General features: G+C 39.7%; 1 protein-coding gene across 2 annotated transcripts in view; it reads right to left on the bottom strand.

The window, feature by feature from the left end:
* MSRA (methionine sulfoxide reductase A) overlaps window positions 1-20,729 on the bottom strand; it is a 440,787-nt gene that overhangs the window by 213,315 nt on the left and 206,743 nt on the right. For both annotated transcript variants that reach the window (XM_028114363.2, XM_028114362.2), the window contains one exon: window positions 13,129-13,248. In XM_028114363.2, coding sequence (XP_027970164.1) covers window positions 13,129-13,248 — 120 coding nt within the window. The remainder of the gene's footprint in view (window positions 1-13,128; window positions 13,249-20,729) is intronic.

Here is a 20,729-nt window from a genome sequence, read left to right as displayed (position 1 = left end):
CACACACACACACACACACACACACATACACACACACACACACACACAAATCAAGTAGAGAATTAACTTAAAGTGCTTCTGGTGGATAAAGCTCTCAAGTACCTAATAGGAATCCTCTCTGGCAGAGTGCCCTTTCCCCCTTCAATCCAGCCCTCCAGGATGCCCTCACCCCAAAGTTAATCTCTGCCCTGTGGTTAAAAACCAGTTGTCCTTAGTTTATAGCAGATTTATGCATCATTGTCAAAACTTGGAAGCAACCAAGATATCCTTGAGTAGCTGAATGGCTATATAAATGTGGAATATTATTAAGCACTAAAAAGAAATGAGTTATCAAGCCATGAAAAGACAAGGGAAAAAACTCAAATGTATATTGTTAAGTGAAAGAAGCCGACCTGAAAAGGCCATACATATACTGCGTTATTCCAATTATATGGCATTCTGAAAAAGACGAAACCTATGGAGACATTGAAAAGATCAGTGATTGCCAAGGGGTGGGGAGAGAGGAAGGGATGAACAGGAGGAGCACAGAGGAGTTTTAGGGCAGTGCAATTGCTCTCTATGATACTATAATGATGGATTCATGTCATTACACATTTGCCCAAACCCACAGAATGTAAATACCAAGAGTGAACTCTAATGTAAACTGTGGGCTTTGGGTGATAATGATGTGTCAAAGTAGGTTCATCAGTTGTAACAAATGTACCACTCTGGAGTGGGGTGTTGATAGTCAGGGAGGCTCTGTGGGGGTGGGGAGGGGTGGGGAGGAGGGGGCAGGGGTTAACTGGGAAATCTCTGTACCTTACTCTTAATTTTGCCATGAAGCTAAAACTGCTGTAAAAAACAAAATGTATTAATTTAAAAATGTTATTGAGGATCCAAAAAAAAATGGTTTCTTCCTGATACCCACCCCACCCCCCACCTCCCACCCCCCACCCCCAGTATGTGGCTTAGCCTTTTTACAACCTGACTCTCAGAAGTAGACAGATGGTTTTCCCTGGAGCATTTTCAAACTATCAAACACAAACTAACAAGCCTTAAACAAGGTGACAGATTTTTTTTTCTTGTGCACAAAGATACATAAGTTCAGGCACCTATGACTTTTTGTCAACCCACCCTTCAGGAGCAAAGCAGGTCTGCTGACAGGGGCATGGGTGTTACAGTAGCTAACAGTTCCTTACCTCTGGAACAAAGGGGAGGGAGCACTTTCAAATAAATATGCTCAAGGAGCCAGAACTGAAACTCAAAACGAAAGGAGCACAGTGATTGGAAGAAACTGGATGCTCTGGCCCTTCTCTGCTGTGAGACCGGGAACTCACACAGAACAGCCTATGCTTTGGGAACCTAGGTACAGCCAGGTGCCTGGGTATAGCTCTGAGAAGGAAAGGTCCTCTTCTCAGGACTTCCAGAACTTTCCTCTGGATGGTGTCCCTGAAATCCTGGGGATTTCCCTAACTTCCAGTGTGCAGGCTTAAAGCAAGCACGAGGGTTTAATGAGGTGGGGGAGATCTTCTCCTCCACCATGTGTTTCAGCCCAGAGTGAAGTTCTCCCTGATCCTCAACCACTTCTTAGATTCATTCCAGGGATGCACCTCCTTAGGCCTAAAGAATGAGGACGGGGTTAGTGGAAGCTCCCTCTTCTAATCAGAGTATCCTGGACACTGTTTCAATATTATACATCTGTGCAAAATTATTATCTGAAGAAACTATTCTAAGGCTTAATAGAAGTTTCAAAAATCACTGGAACAGATGACCTCTAAGATCCATCCAACTAAAAGAAATAGAAAATTAAAAAAAAAAAAAAGACTCTTAAATACAGAAAACAAACCAGTGTTTGTTTGCCCAGAGGAGAGGTGGATAAGGGGATGGACAAAATAAATAAAGGGGATTAAGATGTACAGACTTCCAGTTATAAAATAGACAAATCAAGAAGATGAAAAGTACAGCATAGGGACTATGACCAATAATATTGTAATTACATTGTACAGTGAATATACTTATCATGGTGAGCACCAAGTAATGTGTAGAATTGTTAAATCCCTGTGTTGTACACCTGAAATATAACTTTGTTAATTATATTACAATAAAAAAAGAAAAAGAAATCCATGTTTCTATAGATCAAGCTCATCTCAATAGTCCCAGACATTTCTTATAAACCATTTTCCAAATTCTAGTTTATTCCTAAAACAACTTCACAGCTTAATTTCTTCCAAAGTATCCAAAAATGCTCAAGAAGGGCATGTGGAAATGCATTTATTGGAAACAGATAAAGAAAAAGCTTAGAAGGAGACAGTCTGAAATACAAACCCTGTTTTCTTCTCAAAAGAAATGCCATCAGAAGAGACTGTCGGTACCTCTAATTAGCAGGTGCCACACTGAGCAACTTACTGTTTCTGAGTGCTTTGCACTGGTGTAAGTGGGAGTGACAATGCCACTCTATTGCAGAGGCCTGTGACAAAGATCATCCTGGAAAAGTGTTTTGTAGATTTTATAAACTTAGGGATTAGTGTAATACCTGTGGAGAGTATTAAGTTATAAACTGTTCTCTCTCTTTTTTAAGATTTTATTTATTTATTTGATAGAGAGCAAGTGGAGGGAGGGGCTGAGGGAAAGGAAGAGAGAGAATCTCAAGCAGACTTCACACTGAGCACAGAGCCCAACATGGGACTCAATCTCACAACCCTGAGATCATGACCTGAGCGGAAATCAAGAGCCGGATGCTCAACTAACTGAGCCACCCAGGCGCCCCAAGTTATAAACTGTTCCAAACCTAAGATGGGCACCATATAAGTCATTAGTTGTGATTTTTTTTTTAGGACTGTTATAATAATAATAATAGTACTGGAGTAGAAAAGCAATGTACTCTTAACTAGAGGAAAGAAGGAGAAAAAGAGGGAAGGGGAGGGGGAGGGGAAAGAGGGAATAACCAAAAAGAAGAGGAAGGGATAACTATGAATAAAAGGGATGCACCCCATTGTGGGTGAGCAGTCCTCCCGGGAAGCTTCTGCCACACACAAACCCTCCGAGCTCCCATTTGCAAAGACTGAGGGCGCTGAGCTCAGTTCCATCCCTCAGTGCTCCCTGATGGACCCCGCGATGCCTCGCATAGGAGGCCAGGATTTATGAAACAAAGCCTAGCCCACAGCTGAAGGGACTCGGTGGTCTGCAGCTGAGTCACCTGCTGATGAAGCCTGGGGCAAATAGGAGGTGCCAGCGAGGCAAAGGCAGTGACCTCTTCAGAAGCTGCTCCATTCCTACTGGGCAATTCGCTCGCAGGACGGGCGACCGTGTTTTCACAGGCATCCCTCTTACTGCCATTTTAACTGGCAGATGGGGCAGTAATTGACCCAGATATTTATTTTTAATGTAACTTAAAAAAAAAGAAAGCTCATTTGAAGGCTCTAAAAATTGTCAGTCATTATGAAATAATTAAGACCCAGAGTATCACATAAAATTCCTAGAGAAGCTCAACCCCCTATAAGGTTATTTTCTCATAGTACACTACAGTTCCATTATATGTGATTTGAAAATATCAGTGTAGGCATATTCATCAATTGCTTTTGTAATTATGTTTTCAGAACTGCTTTGCTATAGCAAATTCCTCTTAATCTCCCTCCTAAATCTTTGAGAATATAATCCTGAAACAATGAAAGAAGAACCTATTCCTAGCGCTGGGTGAATATAAAGAATGTTTTTATTATTGTTCCTTTTCATTTAATTTATTTTCCATTTAAAGAGGCTATCAGAGTTTTACCATCAAATATGTTGACATACTGACACATGTAACTACTTCAAGTCTGTCGGTCTGTTGACCTTTGACCACCACACCTGTTCCCCACAGTGATTTAAGCTGCTCAAGGAGAGAGATGGATTGAACAGCCAAATCAGCTAGAGAACGTGAAAATACCAAGGTCACATGAAGAATACACTGAACATGCTCTAGTCTTCAGAGAATCCATAAACCATGAAAATTCACTCACCGCCCTTTCCCTTAAATGACAAAGAACAGACACTGGACGCAACTGGGGTCTTCGGCTGATAAACCCAACAGGAAGGAAAGGCACAAATGCTTCGTTTACCATGAGAAGACAAGGCTCATGAATTGCCTCATCTGTTGGTGTTTGCCAGCTTGCAGTCCTGTGAAGCTACAGAAAATACTCATCCTCTGGGATGTCTAATGCTGGATTGAAATATTTTGGCAAACTCAAAATGTCTCTAGCAAACAGATATGCATGTGTGTATTTCATTTCACGTTGGGAACTTGGGACAACCCTTTAACATGGCGATTCCATCACTGTATGAGCATGAGAGACCCACATGATTCTGTCCAGATGCTGCTTAAAAGCCCCCGGGATCGTCGCTCTAATTTTAGAATCCAGGGATGAAGAACATATGCGATGACAAAGAGCTGCTCTGAGGTCAGTAACACTGGATGAATGTATATTCTATTTATCACAGCGTCGGCTCCCTTACAGATAGAAAACTGGAAGCGGATGTGAGCGAGATGATTATTCAGATTGTGAGGCCGTGCTCAGTGGACAAATCAATTTGCAGATCTGTGTCTTAACGCTGCAGGCCCTGAGGGTCCACAGCCCAGGTTGGAAACCAGATTTGCAGAAGCTTTGAAAGACAGTAAGGCCACAACACCCTCTTGTTTAATGATTTCCTTTCTCATTCCTAGGTCTAGGGGAAGCAAGGTGCCAAAACACTGGTTAACAAGAGAGGTTCCTCAAGGCTCTATTGTCAAACCCTCCGCTCTGCTCCTGGCTGTAGCAGTCAGCACTTAAAACATCTAGCAGACATGAGAATGGTCTATTAGAAAATCCCAGTCCTCAGTTTTTAGGGGGAAAAAAAATTCCAGCCTAACTAAAAAGATAACCAGGACCTAGTGGACGAAAATATTGATGTATTGTAATCTCAACATTTCAAACTCAAAAGCTACCTCCACTCTGAATCCTTGATCCCTCTCCTCACTTAAAAAACCATAATGGATACAAATTTCAACTTCTTTTTAGGATTCCAGCAACACACTGATCTAGGAAGACAAAATTTTCAACCCCTCTCAAATCTATCTCCCAAATCACTTTTTTTAAGCCTCCATTTCCTTATCTAACAAAGAAAGTAGTCTCAGTGGTTTTCAAACATTTTCAAAATTTAAAATAAAATGTTAGTCAAGACTGCAACATATAATAGAGCTAAAAGGATGAAGAAGTTCTCTGAGCAGCTCAAATCTTTGTTATTTAGTTAGAACATTCTTCATTATTGGCAGAATGCCTGAAACGCCTTCTTGGAGCCCAAGTGTTCTACCCCTTCCAGTCTGAAATTCCATGACTGCCCCGCCCCCCACCCATGACCTATGCCTTGGGTCTCTTGATGTCAGCCCTTCAGAGGGTTAGCCCTTGATAAGAAGCCATGCTTGTCTTTTCTAGTGCTCAAGGCTTAGAAAATAAACAAAAACAGTTGTTTTCCCATGACCTGTATTTTGTCCTTTCAGGCAATGGGTCCATTCACTGAACTAATCTGTCTTGAACAGCTATGTGGATGGGCTGGATGGAGGAGCTATATTTGGTTCCAGGGATTATAACTATGAGTCATAGGATCACTGACCTCAAGGCTTGCTTTCTGCCAGGAGGTTTGAGAGAGACAAGCATTTTCATCCTGTGTGCTACAAGTTCAAGGTCAATTTTATGTCTAACATCTAAGGAACAAAAAGTGATCTAATTGCTTATAGCAAGAAGTGAACACCAGAATTCTTGCCTTTTCAGGGATATGCCAATAACTTAGTAATTTACCTTGACTGACATTGAAATGAGTACAATAAGACTTACTACGCACTAAAAAGAGATTTAATGTAGTCTGCAAGGAATTTAGAAAGAGTTTTACATTGCTTGGTAAAATCTGCTAATAACAGAACTCATCACTACTTCGAAGAAAAATGGGATCATTAATCTTATGTAAGATACATAGACACGTACATCCACCCAAACACTTCAGAAATTAAGTCAAACTAAAAAAGTATACTGAGCTGCTTTATATTAGTGGGGAAATGATTCAATACTTTGTGAGAGCTCTTCAGCATCAAGGAAATAAGGATGTGCCTTTGGGGAGGTGGTGGGTCTGACCGACTCTGAACAAAGAAGAGGGATAGGAGAAAATGGCTTCCGCTTGAAGTGTCATGTGCACATTCTGTGGGCTGACCCCATGCCCCTGCCTAGTGATGCTTCATGACCCTTCACTTCCATCTTTAACATGCCCAAGAGCTAGAGTGGTAGAAAGTGGATGTCCTTGATTTTCTATGATGCCTCCAATTTGAAATACTTTTATTTTCAAGTAAGAACTTCACCACAACTCTACTGGCTTCATAAAATAGCACGGCCCTCATTTTACAAGAGAGAAAACTGAGTCCAGGAAGCAAAACGGCCTGAACATCGACACTGCTGGAAGGTGACATGAGGACTCGCATGCTCTGTGCCTCCCAGGTCAGGCTCCTGCTCAGAACGGCCGTTAGATGGGTTGCCTGAAAATCCCCCGGAGTGTTCCAGTGAAATAAAGTATCTGGGCCTCCGATTCTCTGTGGTGATGGTGTAAATCTCACTTCTGAGAAAAAGTTATGCAGTCCCTTTCATGCTTCTGGTTTTGGTGCCACTTGGCTGTGCAGATTTCTAAAAGCTTTTGAATAGACTAATAAACACAGAATTGTTCTGAACATCTGTAAGCAAAATACGAAAAGATATTACCCAGTGAATGAACATCCTGGGTTTTCTCGCCAGAAATGGGGTTATTTGTGTATTAGGCTAATGCACTGAAATTAACCCAGAATGCTTACCCATTGCAGAATGTCTTTTCATATTTTCATCTGTGTAGTCGTTATTATAAAATGTAAGAATAATTCTCTATCAGGGTATTCAGGAATCTGAATAGCTCAATTACTTCTAAAATCAATGTAGTAAAGCAACAGCATGCCAGTTAATCAGTTGGTTTGCATAACAAATGTTTGGGGGAGTTGGTGTGTTTTGTGTGTGTGTGTGTGTCTGTGTGTGTATAAGCGCACATGCATGTGTGTGTAAAGAGAAATCCAGGGTCAGCGCAACACTTTAAAACAAATGTGAAAGATCAAGCTTCCATTTCACTACGGAGAAAGAATTCTGGAAGACAGGTACTATTTAATTCATTCAAGAAAGGCTACAGGAAATCAAGGCTCCTAGCAGTTACACCATCCCAGGTTTCTATGGGATCTCTAGTGCTAGGCATACACTGAGCTTTTAAGGAACACCAAATGAATGCATAAATCCTTGTAAGTCATTTTAGGATTAGAATGGTGGCCATTAAAACTTCGATTACTTCTCAGCACATTAGAAACAGATCTGAAACACGACAAGAAATAGTGGCCAAACAGTGGCCACGAGCCACGCCACCTCACATCCAAGCTGCGACTGCGTTCCCAGTACAGGAGCTGGTGATGGGCAGCTCACAGAGGGCTCCCAATTCAGGCCTGGAACATCTAGGAGATGCAAGTTTCTCAGCCTGTGGCTCTCGTTCAGTGCTAATTGGTGAATCCAAGGAAGAGAAGTTTAAGTGCCTGCTATAGGAGAAAGGTCAGTTTTAAAATAGGTTTAAATGAAATGATGGGCACATGTGAGGGGTGGGAGTCTCCAGAGAAATGCAAGGAGGCAATCTCAGCCTTTGGCAAATCATTGTGGTCTGGCTTCTTTCAGCTTTGAAGGCCAAAATTCCATTTTTATCATTTAATTTAACCCACGGTTAATCCAATATGGAGAGAATGACCTGTGTAGACTAAACTCACAATAAACTGAGATATACATCTCAGAATGGCACTTAATAGAATTTGAAATGAGAATTAGAACTGTCTGGCTGACCACCCTAGTCTCATTGTATTTTCTTTCTGTAAATAATCTCCCCAGGAGGACAAAAGATGAGCAGTTTCTCCGGAGTGTGGATCAGAATAAGAGGAGTTACTGATAAAACTTAAAAGCATCGGGGTGTCAGGCCCTGGGAGTCTGTCCAGAAGCCAAACATTACACAGCAACCCAGAGGGTGCCAGCAGGACTTCCCCTTTCCCAGGCTGGCCTGGATGACCAGCCTCCCTGACAAGGACCCTCTTTTTTTTTCCCTTTTTACATATGGCAGGGCATTCTATCGGGTTACTCTGAGGTCCTAGAGACCTGGTTGCCACACTCTCTTCTAAGCGACTGCCTATCTCCACTCTGAGCATCACAGACTTGTTTTATAAGTCATTCCCAAAGGGCAACTTTATTGCCTTGAGGAACTGCTGTCCCCTTGTATCTTCTCCAGATGTCAGGCTCAAGTATCACGCAGATCACCTGGCATGTAACCCACCTATTAGTGAGCCATTAATGAACGTTCTACTTACATGTCAGACTCAACTCTGTCCATGTGTCACCATCATGGGATCACCTCTTCTCCTGGCTCTTACTAGAAGCCATACGGCTTTTCTGCGTGCCTAACTGTACCTCCAGCTCGGGTCTCAGAACCACAGGAGCATCAACAGCCACACAGAAATACCATTCAGACATTAATATGCATCCTACCTGGATACACATCTGCTATTACACTCACATACACACTCACTTGCTCACTCACCGCCCGAGGCAGCACATATCCACTAGTATGTGAGCATGACAAACTGCAGCCAATGTTTCTCGTTCCATGGCTTCCATGGTGATCCATGTGATCACCAATCTGTGGGCCAAGACAATGCTGTGATAGTTCTGACATTAGTCATCATGTGATAGGTTGGGGGGAGGGGGGAGTGGCAGAGCTAGCCCTTTGGATTTTGAAAACTGGCACCCCACTCTGAGTGCTATTCCTGGAATTCTGGCACCTGCCCCAAGAAACCAAATGGTACCTTAGGCTCAAGTGTACTTGCTATATGAGAAGGAATTTGGCAGGTCCAGGTCCTAGGCTTTGTTTCTTGAATGAATGAATGAATGAATGAATGAATGAATGAATGAATGAAAGAAAGAAAGAATGAATACCTTTACAAAAGACTCTGTTGTGACCAAACTTAATTACAAACACAAGAATAGGCAATTTTTGAAATTAATCCAATACTGGAGCACAGACTAGTATTTCTCTCCCATGAAACCTCAGCAATTATTATGCATCTTAGTGGAGCCTGGGTTTTTCTTCCCTGCAAGTCAGACCCCTCCAGGGCTGACTTGTTCAATACGGCTTTGAGCACCCGAGGCTTCAGCAGGGAAGCCCTCCCAGTATAACCTGCTTTCTGTCTCCCCCATCCTCTCCTTGGTCAAAAATCTTTAATTAGCTAGTTACCCTAATTACTCTAGCTGGGGACCTTGTTTGTTCTCCTTCCCTGCTATTCCCAGGGATCTGAAGGCTCTATCGCTTCTGTGCCAGAGGGTCCTTTCTATCACAGTTTCTCTCTGTCTTTTTGTTTTTTCCTTTCATGATCAGAACAAAAACAAAAAAGCCCGGGGAAAGAAATCATCTCTCCTTCTGTGTCTGGGTAAGACCCCATAACCATCATTTCCCAATCAGGAACAAGTTTCCATGACAACCACGCTTCCCAATGCCACCACTAACTTAGCAGGTAGTGTTCACATCAAATACAGAGTTCTTTACCAACCTCCGTGGTTTCCGTACAAGACTCTAAGATACCAGCTGTTTGCATGAACTGTATCTTAAAAGAGTTCTGTTCTCTGCCCTTCGAAACATCAGAAAGACAAAAAAAAAATTGCTTGGTATTTTCTTTACTTGTAATCACTAAAAAGCATGCCAATTTTTTAAAAGTATAGTGGAGGGATGGACATGAAAGAGAGTGTGAGATTCAGTGGAAGGAAGTATGAATGGACGAATGGAGAATCACTGGGATGTGAGAGAGGCCATGGTCAGTGGCATAAACTTGATGCTGAGAGTCAATGAGGTTGGAATTCCTTACATATGTGACCTTGGGGAAGTTCCTCTTCCTCTCTAAGCCTCCACATTCCCTCTGTAAAGGACAGAAACTGAGACATTTCACAGAATTCTTTGGAAGATTAGATGGAAAAAAAGCAAAGAAGCAAAACGTGCTTCTTACAGTGTCTGACACATAGTAGGAGTTCAACAAAGGGAAATTAGCATACTGTTCTTATTAACATAGAGAGGTGAATTGGAACAAGTCTGAGCAAACAAGCAACCAAGTATTCTAATTGATTATTAACATTTTGCTGGTAGAGAATAACAGTACAAGCAGCAGATATTTGGAGGTTTTCTTAGCAACCTTTCCTCTTGGGCTATTAAGTCAGGTCTGCAATTACGGGAAGGAATCTATTCATTTCCATTCCTGAGACTTAAGAGGATACACCTGGGCAATCTCCAGGGTTCATCTGAATCTATTTATAGCTCTGCATAAGCATTTGTTTAATTTCAAAACAGATGCAAAGAAAAACTTGGATTAACCATTAAAGTATTTGTTCAATATTCCACATTCTCAACACCAATGAGTATATTTTAGTTCTTCTGTAAAGGAAAACAAGAATATGTATGTTTTTATGATATTTTCAATATTGCATGGCTCAAATTTCATTTCAAAATCAGAATTCATATTGTAGGAAACAAACCATCATGCTCATTATTGAACAAACTCCCATACTCCAACTCCTCCCCCAGCTGCATTCATGGTGCCTCAGGGAGCTGAGAGGGCCTTCCACAAGTAACACCAATTCAACCCTTTATTTTTAAAAGATAAAACTATTTATGTATTTTTAAAATCCCATTTTTATCACTATGGTGGACTATATATCTAGATAATAAACCCTCCCTATTAAGAACTCTTAAGAGGGGCGCCAGGGTGCTCAGTCAGTTAAACATCCAACTCTTGATTTTGGCTCAGGTCATGATCTCAGGGTCCTGAGATCGAGCTCTGCATTGGGCTCCATGCTTAGCAGGGAGTCTGCTTGAGATTCTCTCTCCCTCTCCCTCTGCCCCTGCCCCTACTCATGCTCACTTGCTCTCTAAAATAAATAATCTAAAGAAAAGAACTCAAGATATTGAATAAAATATTTTTAAATGTGTTTTACAGTATGGATGTTCCTCAAAACATTAAAAATAAAACTGTTCTATGATCTAGTAATCTCTCTTCTGGATATATATCCTAATGAAATGAAATCAGTAACTCAAAGAGAAAACTATGCTCCCATGTTCACCTCAGCATTATCCACAATAGCAATGGCTTGGAAACAACTGAAGTGTCCATCAGCAGAAGAATGGATAAAGGTATCATGGTATATCTATAACACAATCTTATTCAGCCTTACACATGAAGACAATTCTGCCACTTGCAACAATATGGATGAGGCTGGAAGAAATTATGCTAAGTGAAATTAATCCAGACACAGAAAAATATGTATACTGCATGTTCTCACTTGTATGTGGAATCTAAAAAAATCACACTCATAGAACAGAGAGTAGAATGGTGGTTACCAAGGGCCGGAGTAGAAGGAAGCAGGGAACTGTTGGTCAAAAGATACAAACTTTCTGTTATGGAGGATGAATTAGTTCTAGAGAGCTGACGTACAGCACGGTGATGGTAGTTAATAATACTGTATTGTTCTCTTGAAATCTGCTAAGAGAGTAGATCACAGGCACTCTTGCCACAAAAAAAAAAAAAGTATGTGAGGAGATGGGTATGTTAATTAGCTTGACTATTAGTAATCATTTCACTCTGTATATCAAAACATCACGTCATACATCTTCAATATATACCATTCTTATTTGAAAAATGAAAAAAAAAAGTATTTAAAAGAGAAAACACTATGTTTTAAGTACTATGTGAGCTGGCAGAGAAGTAAAGGAAATCCTTGAAGCCAGAACAAAAAACAGATCCAGCAGGGTTGTCTGGTATCTGAGCTAGAATTTGCCATGGGGGCATCTCCCTATCCTGGTAGCCAAATATTTTTCTGTAAAGGGCTAACTCATAAATGTTTTAAGTTTTGCAGGCCATACCATCTCTGTCATATCCACTCAACTGTGCCATTGTGCCATGAAAGCATTCACAGATAATATATAAATAAATGGGTATGGCTGGGTTTCTATAAGACTTTATTTATATAACCTGGCAGTGGGTAGGATTTAGCCTGCAAGCCACAGTTTGCCAATCCCTTCATTATAGACTAGATTTGAATGTCTTACCCACAGAGAAACAATTACAGCATGTGACGTTTTTCCCATATAGTAGACCACTGTGGTCTTTACATCCCTCTATATACCTGCCTTTGGGGGAGCCCTCCTACGTTGACTCTGGGCTAGACCATGTGACTTGCTTTGGCCAGTGGGACACTAGTAAATGTGATATAAACAGAAACTTGAAAAGTGCTAGCAGAATGGGGCTTATCCTCTCTTGCTACTCCCAGGATCTCTGCACCCACCACCATGTGAATTTGCCCAGGCTGGTGTGCTGAAGACATGGTGCATCATTCCCTCTACCCCAGCCAACAAAAAGGGACAGCCAGCACCAAATGCAGACCTATGAGTGAAGTCATCCGAGACCAACTTCTCCCCAGGCAGCCTACCAGTTGACTGGAGTAGCATGAGTGAGCCCAGACGAGACCAGCAGAAGAACCACCAAGATGAGAGCAGTCCAAATTGCTGACCCACGTAATCATAAGCTAATGAGTGATTGCTTTAGAATTAAATTTTGCAGCGATTATTCTGCAGCAAAAGCTAAATGATACATTCCATAGGAAATCTATTATCTTCTAAAAATATAAAGTGAGAGGGGGAGCCTGGGTGGCTCAGTCGATTGAGTGTCTGACTCTTGGTTTTGTCTCGGACCATGATCTCAGGTTCATGGGATCAAGCCCCGTGTCAAGGTCTGCACCTCAGCCAGGAGTCTGCTTGAGATTCTCTCCCTCGCCCTCTGCCCCTCCCGCTGCTTGCACATGAACGCACTCTCTCTGAAATAAACAAATCTTTAAAAAATAAAATAAAAACATAAAGTGAGAGATCAACAAGTATACTTATAGAAATGGGAAAGAAAAGACTAAGGCAACACAAAAAATTATATTTGCATTTTAAAGATCCCGTCACCTGCCAGCAGAGACAAGCCCTTTGTTGCTCCTTATAATAGAAGTTGGAGCAAATTCTTCCTACCTGAACAGACTTCTTTATAAGTAGGATTGGGAGTGTAGCCTCCTGCATAACCAACTTGAGTTGAATATACTCCTTTCATGGTCCAGAATTTCCTCTCAGCTCCCCAGAAACAGCCCATTCCTAAGAAAAAGATAAGACACTGATTAATCCTTTGTCAAAAGCAATCATTGCATACTAGAAGCCCTGTTTTAATAGAAAAGAGAAGTTATTCGTGTCATTTGGTAATCAAAATTAACTAAGATTTATCCTTTGAAGAAGGACAGTTTCATGGAGGCAACCTAAGTGTCCATCAATAGATGATGGATAAGGAAGATGTGGTACACAGACACACACAAACACACACATGCACATGCACACACACACTGGAATATCATGCAACCACAAAAAAGGATGAGATCATGCCATGTGAGACAAAATGAATGTACCTAGGGGGTATTATGCTACGTGAAGTAAGTCAGACTCAGAAAGACTAACACCATGTGATTTCACTCATAAGTTGAATCAAAAAACTAATAACAACAACAAGAAATGAACAAACAACAAAAAGCAGAATCAGACCTATAAATTCAGAGAACTAATGGTTGCCAGGGAGAAGCAGTTGGAGGATGGGCAAAATAGGTGAGAGAGAGTAGGAGTTACAGGCTTCCAGTTATGGAATGAGTAAGTCACAGGAATAAAAGGCACAGCATAAGGAATATAGGCAATGATACTGTAATAGCGTTGTATCTGAACAGATGGTAGCTACACTTGTGGTGAACACAGCATAATGCATAAACCTGTTGAACCACTATGCTGTACACCTAAAACTAATGTAACATTGTGTGTCAACTATACTCAAATTAAAAAGAAACATGTTAAAAATCAAGAAGAAAAGAATTAATTTAGAAGAATTTTTAACACCTCAAATAATTTTATTTAAGGTTCTTTGCATAGACTGTATCTTTGCTTTAGTTGTGCAAAAACTTAGCCTCAAATTTTAATGAAGTTAGTAAAGTATACCTTTCCAAATAACACAGTAAAAAGATAATTGCATTTGATGAATGATTTCAACACTCAATTCATTATGGACTTGTTAAAACATAATAACTTGCATTAAAAGCATAAATTTATTTAATGATCAGCATCCTGGTCATGCTTTTGAAAAAAATTCCAACAAAGAAAGGTAACACTAACTTACTGACTTAAATGGGAAAACATCCCAAAATCAACACAGATTGATGCAGTTTTCAATTAACAATTTCACATAATGTGTTCAGTTTCTTCAAAAAAGTTTAAGTCATTATAAACTTTGATGTGATAAATCACTGCTCACCAAAGGGTAAGTTCTATTACTAAATATAATGACTGAGGAAACAGAGAAGGGGGAAGGCAGAGAAAGAGACAACAATAAATACACAAAGGAACTCACAAAAATAGCATTCCATCCAACTAGCAAACATTGTGCTCATATCAGTAGTTATTGGATTCTTTTGGAACATATGGTGAGAACCAAGACCTAGCTCTCAAAAATGCACATACTTACACACTTCAAAAATGTAGCATTACATCTTCCTGGGCTCCAAATAAAGAACCCTCGCTTTCTACCATGAGTTTCTAAACTGTCCACAATTGCTATTCTGTGACCAACTTCTAGATGTAAGTAAGATTACTGCCTTGCTCAAGTTTTATACAGCTTTATTAAGTCATATATAATTAAGATCTTGGGAAGAACAACAGTTGGCAAATTAATATATGCCTCCTACTTCTACAATCACTGGATTTGTTAGACTTGATGACAGAACTGAAAGAAAAATTAGATGGAAGTTTATTGAAATTCTTGACACTTGTTAATATTCTAAAATTCAGAACAGTAATAACCAGGATGTAATGTGCATAATGATATAGATTATACAAAAATATATTTGCTCAAGTGTGAGGGGAAATATATTGACCAAAAATAGATTAACAGTTAAAAAATAGGATAGAGCCATATGACAAAAATTCATGTAGTAAAAAAATTACTGTTGTGATAACAATGCAACATGGAAATATGTATATGATTATATCATAATTAACTAAGGCTAAATTTAAAAGGAAAAAAACACAAGTATATGCATGTTCTTATTAAAATTATGAAAAAAATATCCATCCCGAAATAGATGAGAAGGAAATATACAAAGTTATAACTATGATTGTTTTATAGTGGTGAGAATACAGGAATTTTTTCATTTTTCAAGTGTGTCTGTAATAGATTCATATTACTTTAAAAATGAAAAATGTATATTTTTAAAAAAAGAGTCAAAGAAAAGCATAACCATATGCATTGTTTGAGTTACAAGTGCAAGATACCATTCTTCCTGTTTACAAGTGAGTTGTTTGCTGCTAGTGAATATAGCTAAATACTTACTGAGTATTTATAAAAATGTACTATTCTCAAATCTTTGGAACAAGAATTCGCTATTAATTTTACTTCATTGCATTTCTGGGATCAGGGAATTGTATTAGTCAAGGTTTTCCAGAGAAACAGACCAATAGGATATATGGAGAGAAATTTATTAGGAGAATTAGCTCCTGCAGTTGTAGAAGCTGAGAAGTCCATGATGGTCTGCAAGCCAGGGACCCAGGAAAGCTGGTACTATAACCCCGGTCCAAACTCAAAGGCCTGAGAACCAGGGGAGCCCGTGATGTAAGTCCCCATCCAAGTCTGAAGGCTGCATAGTCAGCATCACTGATGTACAAGGGCAGGAAAAGATGGATGTCCCAGCTCAAAGAGTAAATTCACCCTTCTGGCATTTTATTCTAACTGGATCCTTGACAGATTGGAGGATGCCCACCGACATTGGTGAGGGTGATCTTTCCTCAATCTACCAATTCAAATGCTGATCTCTTTCCAAAACATCCTCACAGACACATCTGGAAATGGCTATCTGGGCATCCCTCAGCCATGTCAAGTTGACACATAAAATAAACCACTGCAGGAATGATGACAGTGAATCTCTGGAGAAGGATAAGTAAAAAGTGAGGTGGGCAGCATTACTGAGCATAAAAGGCCGCAAACAGCACCCAGGAGTTGTGCAGTGTCAACTGAAGGCACTCTAGCCCCTGACATTCAGAAGTCTGTGAGGTTCACTGAATAAAATACTTCTTTCCCGCACAACAACTAACATTGATGGTACCAAAGGGTACTTCAAGCTTTCAGCATTCTATGCACAAGGTACATGATGGGCCATTTTAGCAGCCAGCCTAACCTGACCATTGTGTCCAGTCTCACCCTGATGGCCCCAGACTTTATATCTTCACTATAGCCTCATGCTATATAGAGTTATAACACTTAAAATGGATCTTGGCCAGACCAAACAAAATATTTGCTGCAAGTTATTTAATCCCCTTTTGATGTTTAATAGGGATCAAGAAAAGACCCCTGTTAGAGGGAGGGTGACCCCGCTCCAGCTGGGCACAGGCCTCCAGGGGAGGTCATGCATGGCTGAAAATAATGCTTTGGGGACCTGGTGTGTAATCAATGTCAAAATTTCTGGAGAGGTACTTAACTTGGAATAAGGGTTGTTGTAAGAATAAAACTCCTCCTTGAAGCAATCAGATGTTTCATCTAGTGGCTTCCAGTATAACCTAAGCATTCTATTATTTGATTTTGAGTGTGTGTGTGTGTGTGTGTGTGTGTGTGTGTGTGTGCGCGCGCACGCGCATGTATGTGCTTAAACAAAGAAAACAAGTTTATGACAGAATTTCTCAGAATTTACAACAATCTAGTAAAAAACATAAACATCATCAAATATATATATTAAAAAAGATATAGTATGCATTATTATTTTAAGGTATTTTTATATCTTGGGGGGCACCTGGGTGGCTCAGTTGGTTGACTGTCCGACTCTTGATTTCGGCTCAGGTCATGATCTCAGGGTCATGAGATTGAGCCCGACATCAGGCTCTGCACTGGGTGTGGAACCTGCTTGGGATTCTCTTTCTCCCTCTCCCCCTGCCCCCAGGTGCCCCCCTTCTTGCACACTGTCTCCCTAAAAAAGTTAAGTAAATAACTAATTAAATATTTTATATTTTTAACTGTTTATTATAAAGTAAAACACAGGTACAGAAAAGCCACACACAGAACAGATGCATACCTCAACGCATTATTATTAGGCAAACATCCTTATAACTACCAGCCGGGTCAAGAAATGGAAATTTTGGGCGCCTGGGTGGCTCAGATGGTTAAGCCTTCGGCTCAGGTCATGATCCCAGGGTCCTGGGATCGAGTCCCGCATCGGGCTCCCTGCTCCTTGCGAACCTGCTTCTCCCTCTGCTTCTCTTTCTTTCTCTCTCTCTCTCTCCCCCCACCTCTGTCGCTCATGAATAAATAAATAAAATCTTTAAAAAAAAAAAGAAACAGAAATTTCCCATCCCCCTCAGAACTCCTCCTTGTATCACACCCCAATCACAACTCCCTTCCTCCCCTAAAAGTAACCACTCTCTGATCTTTACAGAAATCACTTCCTTCTGTCTCTTTATGTTTATCACTCGAGGTGTCCATCCTGATACAATTGTTCAGTTGTGCTCATTTTTTTTTAAATTTGATGTGGCCTAAGTTCTTTTTTTTATTATGTTATGTTAATCACCATACATTACATCATTTGTTTTTGATGTAGGGTCCCATGATTCACTGTTTGTGCATAACACCCAGTGCTCCATGCAGAACGTGCCCTCTTTAATACCCATCACCAGGTTAACCCATCCCCCCACCCCCCTCCCCTCTAGAACCCTCAGTTTGTTTTTCAGAGTTCATCATCTCTCATGGTTCATCTCCCCCTCCGATTTCCCCCCCTTCATTCTTTCCCTCCTGCTATCTTCTTCTTCTTCTTTTTTTTTTTTTTAACATATAATGTATTATTTGCTTCAGAGGTACAGATCTGTGATCCAACAGTCTTGCACAATTCACAGCACTCACCATAGCACATACCCTCCCCAATGTCTATCACCCAGTCACCCCATCCCTCCCACCCCCAACCACTCCAGCAACCCTCAGTTTGTTTTCTGAGATTAAGAATTCCTCATATCAGTGAGGTCATATGATACATGTCTTTCTCTGATTGACTTATTTCGCTCAGCATAATACCCTCCAGTTCCATCCACATTGTTGCAAATGGCAAGATTTCATTCTTTTTGACAGCTGCATAATATTCCATTGTATGTATATATATATATATATATATATATATATATATATATATATATATATACACACCACATCTTCTTTATCCATTCATCTGGCCTTAAGTTCTTTTAATCAACAGGTTCCCTCTCCATTCTTTTCCTTCTGATTTATCCACTGAAGAAAACAAGAGTCACTGACCTGCAGAGCTTCCCACAATGTAGATTTTGCCAATTGCATTCTCATGGCACAGTTCAACTTGTTCCTCTATCCTTGGTATTTCCTGCAAATTTGCTGGACCCAGAACCTTGAACAGACTCAGATTTCAACCTTTGGCAAAACTATAGGTGATACTATGTTCTTTTTAATGAAACTTTTAAAAAAATTTTTTCCAGCTTTATTGAGATATAATTGATCTATGACATTGGGCAAGTTAAGGTACACAACATGATTTGGCATATATAAAAAATGAATAGTTACAACAATAAGTTTAGTTAACACATCCATCACCTCACATAATTACAATTTATTTTTTATAGTAAAAACATTTAAGATTTACTACTGACTTTCAAGTATACAGTATTATTAACTATAGTAATCACAATGTATATTAGATCCCCAGAACTTATCCATCTTATAAACAGAAGTTTGTACCCTTTGACCAACATCAACCCATTACTCCTACCTCCCCAACCCCCAGAAACCACCATTCTACTCTCCTTTGTATGAATTTGGCTTTTTTATTTTTAAGATTCCAACATTAGTGAGATCAGATGGCATTTGTCTTTCTCAGTCTGGCCAATTTCACTTAGCATAATGCCCTCAAGGTCTATCCATGTTGCTACAAATGGCAGGATTTCCTCATTTTTTTATGGCCAAATAGTGTTCCACTGTATACAGACCACATCATCTTCATCTAATCTGTCAAAGAACACTTAGGTTATTTCCCATGTCTTGGTTACTGTGAATAATGTTGGAATGAACACGGGGGTGTACATATCTCTCCATGATAGTGATTTCATTTCCTTTAGATATATACCCAGAAGACACTGGATCATATGGTAGTTCTATTTTTAATTTTTGAAAAATCTCCATACTATTTTCCATAATGACTGTGCCACTTCACATTCCTATCAACAGCACACTAGGGTTCCCTTTCCTCCACATCCTAGCAACACCTGTGGTCTTTTGTCTTTTTGGTAACAGCCATTCCAACAGGTGTGAGGTGATACCTAACTGTGGTTTTGATTTGCATTTTCCTGGTCATTAATGATGTTGAGTGTCTTTTTAGGTACCTGTTGGCCATTTGTATGCCTTCTTTGGAAAAATGTCTTCATTTTCAATCAAATTTTGGGGGATTTTTTGGGTATTGAGTTGTAGGAGCTCCTTGTATATTTTGGATATGAACCCTTTATCTGATACATGGTTTGCAATTATTTCCTCCATTCCACTGTCTCTTCATTCTGCTGTTTCTGCTGCTGTGCAGAAGCTTCGTATTTTGATGTATTCCCACTCATTTGATTTTGTTTTTGTTGCTTGTGTTTTTGGTGTCATATCCAAAGTATCATTGTCAAGACCAATGTCAAGGAGCTTTTTCTCTGTTTTCTTCTAAAAGTTTTATGATTTCAGGTCTCAACGTTCAAGACTTCAATCCATTTCAAGTTATTTTTTGTGAGTGGTGTAAGATAGGGGTCCAGTTTCACTCTTCTGTATGTAAATATCCACTTTTCTCAACATCATTTATGTAAAAGACTATCTTTTCCCCTTGAGTATTCTTGGCTCAATTATCAATTATTAGTTAACCATATATGTGTGAGTTTATTTCTGGGCTCTCTATTCTATTCCATTGGTCTATGTGTCTGTTTTTATGGCAGTACCCTACTGTTTTGATTACCATAGCTTTGTAGTATAATTTGAAATCATAAAGTGTGATGCTTAAAGCTTTGTTCTTCTTTCTCAGAACTGCTTTGGCTATTTGAGGTATTTTGTGGTGCCATACAAATTTTGTATTGTTTTTCTATTTCTGTGAAAAATGTCACTGGAATTTTGATATTAAGTTTGATATGGGATTGCATTAAATCTATAGATGGCTTTAGGGAGTACGGACATTTTAACAATATTAATTCTTCCAATTCATGAACATGGAATATCTTTCCATTTCTGTTTGTCTTCTTCAATTTCTTTCATCAATATCTTATAGTTTTTGGTGCACAGATTACTCCACTTCCTCAGGTAAATTTATTCCTATGTATTTTATTGGTTTTGATGTCATTGTGAGTGGGATTATTTTCATTTCTCTTTCAGATATTTCAGTGTTAGTGTACAGAAATGCAACTGATTTTTGGGTGTTGATTTTGTATACTGAAATTTTACTGAATTCATTGATTAGTTCTAACAGTTTTTTGGTTTTGGTGAAGTTTTAGAGCTTTTTCCATATAAGATAATACCATCTTCAGACAGA

The sequence above is a fragment of the Eumetopias jubatus genome, unplaced genomic scaffold (genome assembly GCF_037043125.1).
Source record: "Eumetopias jubatus isolate StellerSeaLion01/CBP00866 unplaced genomic scaffold, mEumJub1_p1.0 scaffold_2, whole genome shotgun sequence".
Lineage (NCBI taxonomy): Eukaryota > Metazoa > Chordata > Mammalia > Carnivora > Otariidae > Eumetopias > Eumetopias jubatus.
Note: the sequence above shows the minus strand (reverse complement) of the source record. Positions and strands in the feature narration are given on the sequence as shown.